The sequence below is a fragment of the Saccopteryx leptura genome, chromosome 3 (assembly GCF_036850995.1).
Source record: "Saccopteryx leptura isolate mSacLep1 chromosome 3, mSacLep1_pri_phased_curated, whole genome shotgun sequence".
Lineage (NCBI taxonomy): Eukaryota > Metazoa > Chordata > Mammalia > Chiroptera > Emballonuridae > Saccopteryx > Saccopteryx leptura.
This window is the reverse complement of record NC_089505.1, coordinates 249,109,537-249,113,747: the sequence shown is the minus strand read 5'-3', so window position 1 is coordinate 249,113,747 and position 4,211 is coordinate 249,109,537. Positions and strand designations below refer to the sequence as shown.

The following is a 4,211-nucleotide window of genomic DNA, read 5'->3' as shown; positions in this document are numbered from 1 at the left end:
AAAGAATAAAACTCAGGTTTAATAGTTTGAAGTCACTTCATTGGTGAGTTAGAGCTGAGCACTGGATCCAGATACTTCATTCCAGAACTATTGTCATTAAAGAATATAATTCTGTCTACTAAAAAAAAATTATTTTCATACTCTCATCAATTCATACCCAGGTCATTATCTCCCTTCCTAGTGTGCTGTCAATGCAACTTAAAAACACTACAGGAATAAAGAGTTGGAAGAGATGCAAAATATTTCGTGTTCTATTAATACAGAAATGTCCATTTCCTACCTCACAGAACTTGCTTAGGTTTTTTTAAATCTTGGAATATGACTTATAAACACCAGACTCAAAATCTAATGACTTTTCCTTTTTTCTCCTTTTGTCTAACTTAAATATCTCTTTTCCAATTTAATTCTTTTTCTAGGTCACATGGTATTCTTGACTTAATGAAAAAAGAAAATGATTCAAAGGTGACAGAATTTGTTCTTCTGGGCCTATCATCCTCTTGGGAGCTGCAGCTATTTCTCTTCTTAATGTTTTTGTTGTTTTACATGGCTACTGTCCTGGGAAACCTCTTGATAGTGGTAATAGTGCGAGCTGATACTCACCTACTCCAGTCGCCTATGTACTATTTTTTGGGCCATCTGTCTTTCATTGACCTATGCCTGAGCTGTGTTACTGTGCCCAAGATGTTAGGGGATTTCCTATGGCAGTGCAAAATTATCTCTTTTTCAGGATGCCTGGCTCAGATCTATTTTCTGCACTTTCTGGGAGCCAGTGAAATACTTCTGCTGACAGTAATGACCTACAATAGGTATGTTGCCATCTGTAATCCTTTGCGCTACCTTATAGTCATGAACCGCCAGCTGTTCTTCCAGATGGTTTTTGCCTGCTGGTGTGGAAGTTTCATCCACTCTATCATACAGATCATACTGGTCATCCAGCTGCCCTTCTGTGGCCCCAATGTACTGGACAACTTCTACTGTGATATCCCACAGGTCATCAAGCTAGCCTGTATGGACACATATGTGATAGAGGTACTTATGGTCTCGAATAGTGGTCTGCTGTCTCTTGTCTGCTTTTTGATCTTGCTCTTCTCTTACGCTGTCATCCTCATCACCCTGAAAACTCACTTCCACCTGGGACAAAGCAAAGCACTCTCTACCTGTGCCTCCCACTTAACAGTGGTCAGCCTAATCTTTGTGCCTTGTATATTCATCTACCTGAGGCCTTTCTGTAGCTTCTCTGTGGATAAGATGTTCTCCATATTTTACACAGTGATCTCACCTATGTTGAACCCCCTCATCTACACGCTCAGAAATGCTGATATGAAGATAGCCATAAAGAAGCTGAGCAAAAAGCGTGTGGCATCCTGCTACCATGTTAAAGGATGAGCAGGAAGAGATGATTTAGAAGCATACTCTTTCTTGGGACATCCTTAATTCATTCTCTACCTGAGTATGTGCATGAAAACCAATTTGGTGATTTGGTAGAAAAGAGAAGCCAACACAAAAATTGTTGCTCTTGATTATAGTTGGAGGTATAGGTGACTGTCTCAGGTGTTAAACATTAAGCAGGGAATATGGGAGAGCTTTCTGCTCTGCATATAAGGGAGAGCTTATAACAGTAAATAACAGTAATTAACCCAATACTAGAGCCAAGAGGACGCCTTGAAAAATCAACTCTTCTATCCTTTTTCCTTTAGTAGTCTTTTATTATTTAATTCATTTTACTTTTAAACTCTATTCAAATGAAAGAAGATACCACATCTCCTTTTGTGTCATATTTCTCCAGGGTTTAAGAATTACTGATGTCAGGAAATTCCTTCTGATGTCCTATCAAAGTCTTTTCAGGAGCAATGTGATCCCATTTTGCCCTGTCTCTAACGAAGCCTGAAAACATCACTAACCCTCCCGTAGAGTAGTGTTCACTCAGGAATTGTGCTCTGTATGATGCCAAATTTTACAAATGTAGTCAAACAACTCACAAACTTTATGTGTGAAGAAAAGAGAGTTTGGGAGTATTAGGTGGTATAAGCTTTTTTAATATTCTGCTATTGAGTCTGCTCTGAAGATGCATCCCATTTCACCTTGAGGTATTCTTGAGTGGAATTACAGTGAGGAAAAGTTGATAAGCTGGCTCTTCAAATGATTGTAATATTTAAGAGCTACAAACTCTAAAGAAAAAAAAAAGAAAGAAATGAGCTGTGTTTTGAAGCATTCTACTACCTGGTCCCTGACCTTGAGGTTCTCATAGTTATTACCTTTGACTCTCACAAGTGCTTTGAGTTATTACCTCTGAGTCTAAAAGTGCTTTGAAGAGTAAATAATATTATTCAACTTCATTTTTACAAATGAACTCATATTTTTTGTGACTTACTCCCAAAAGTATAATTAACCAAGAAAGCTAGAAACTTTAGATAATTAGGAGTAAACTAATACTTTTTTCTTCCCAGAAAAAGTATTTATTTCAGGTACATAGGTTATTTTCTTAATTTCGACTATATCTGTATAGGAGCTTCAGACCTAGGATGTCCCTAAAAACATTTCCTTAAACATTTATATTTAACATTATCTATTTCTGATGTAAGACTCTTTGTAACTTTATGGCTATGAAAATTTATTTATTAAATAATAATATAATGATGTACTTTTAGGAATATTTTTACATTTGTTTGCATTATCTCCTCACTAATAGCTGTGGTGAGACTTTTCTGATTATTCAGCTGAAAAACATACCTCAGAAAAAAAATGTCTAATATTCCACCCAGATTTCCAAAATGGCTGCAGAATAGGGAAAGATATAACCACCTGATCCTGGCCCCAAACTGGATTTACAGCTAAATTATAGTGCTCCTTGTAAGAAGGGCAGAGACACAGAAAAGGCTGCATCCCAGGTGCAGCAGCTGTGACAGCAGTACTCCCTCCGCAGCAGCAGGGGTTCTCAACCTCAAGTAGGGATCCTTGGCTGAATGGCAGAGGCAGGAAGAGGAGCCCGCAAAGCAATTGGTGATGAAAATCAGCAGAGAGTGAGTCAGCCTAGGTCACCCAGACACCACCTACACAGAGACAAGCCCTCTGATTCTTACAGTATCAGCAGGGGAGTATACTTCCCACCACCTTGGTCCTGCACAAGGATCTGCAGGCTGCAGCTAGAAGTGAATTTTGGGATGCTCTCTCTCAGAGGAGGCTTGTGGGAGAGATACAAACAGTGACTTGACAGGAAGTCCTTGGTAAGAAGACCCATCTTCTCCATCATGAGTGCACAGCTGGCACCCTCCCCCCCTGACCCCCACCTGGAGGGATGCTCAACCCATCTGTGCAGCTGAGTTTACTGCGCATAAGGAGGCTGAAGAGCTGCACACAGCTGGTACTTTTCTAGGGACTGAGAGGGGAGCCACTCTCTACTACCTCAAGTGCACAACTGGCACCCTCCTCTGCCCCAACCTGTTGGGATGCTTGGTGCGTTGATGTGGCTGAATTCACATGTGCAGAGAGACAGAAGAATGGCATAGAGCTGGAACTTTCTGTGGTTTGGAAGGAGAGCCACTCAACTAAAGGCACTTGGGGAGACTCTGAGGTTTGCCATTCTGGAGAAAGACAGGGTGGGGAAGGCCACTAAGATTCTTGTACGAAGTCATTCTCCAGTTCCATAGTTGCCATCTTTCTCCCTATAGCACCAGCCAGGGGGAAACCAATTTCTCCACCCTCTGGACTTCCTTTTGACCAACTCTTCCTAAATTAGGCCCTGTTAAGGAGTCAGCAGCCTGGGACAAGGAGTAGGGGTCTGAACAGACCCTTGGGGTGACAGTGACTCAGTTATACAACATAAAGGAGGGAGGATATTTCCTCTACTTTTCCCTAAATCTGACTAGTATTTCCTTCTTATGGGAAAGTCAATAGAACCACTTTGTATTTTGTTCTCATGGGAGAGTCAATAGAACCACTATCCTTGTTGTAAAGGCACAGACTAAGACCAGTGGCTCTGAGGTGGGTACTGTACCCACCACCTTTCCTGGATCCTGACAGACAATTCTCCCTCAGGAGAAAGCCACTAGCCCCATCCTCCCAACTCCACCAGAGACTCTTAATGACTAAGCTTAACAGGCAGCCAGCAGACAGAGGCAGCTGGAGGCAGATCTAGGGCTCCTGGGTTCTTTTTTGCTGACCTGCCTCTGGACTGGCTGCTGGTAAAAGCCAACCTCAGTGTGCAACCAGGT

General features: G+C 41.5%; 1 protein-coding gene across 1 annotated transcript; it reads left to right on the top strand.

The window, feature by feature from the left end:
- The first annotated feature begins 432 nt into the window (after nt 1-432).
- LOC136397901 (olfactory receptor 4Q3-like) lies at nt 433-1,379 on the top strand. The gene is given in 2 exon segments (XM_066372380.1): nt 433-1,345; nt 1,348-1,379. Coding segments are annotated over 2 exon segments (939 nt in total). The 5' UTR covers nt 433-438.
- The last annotated feature ends 2,832 nt before the right edge of the window (nt 1,380-4,211 follow it).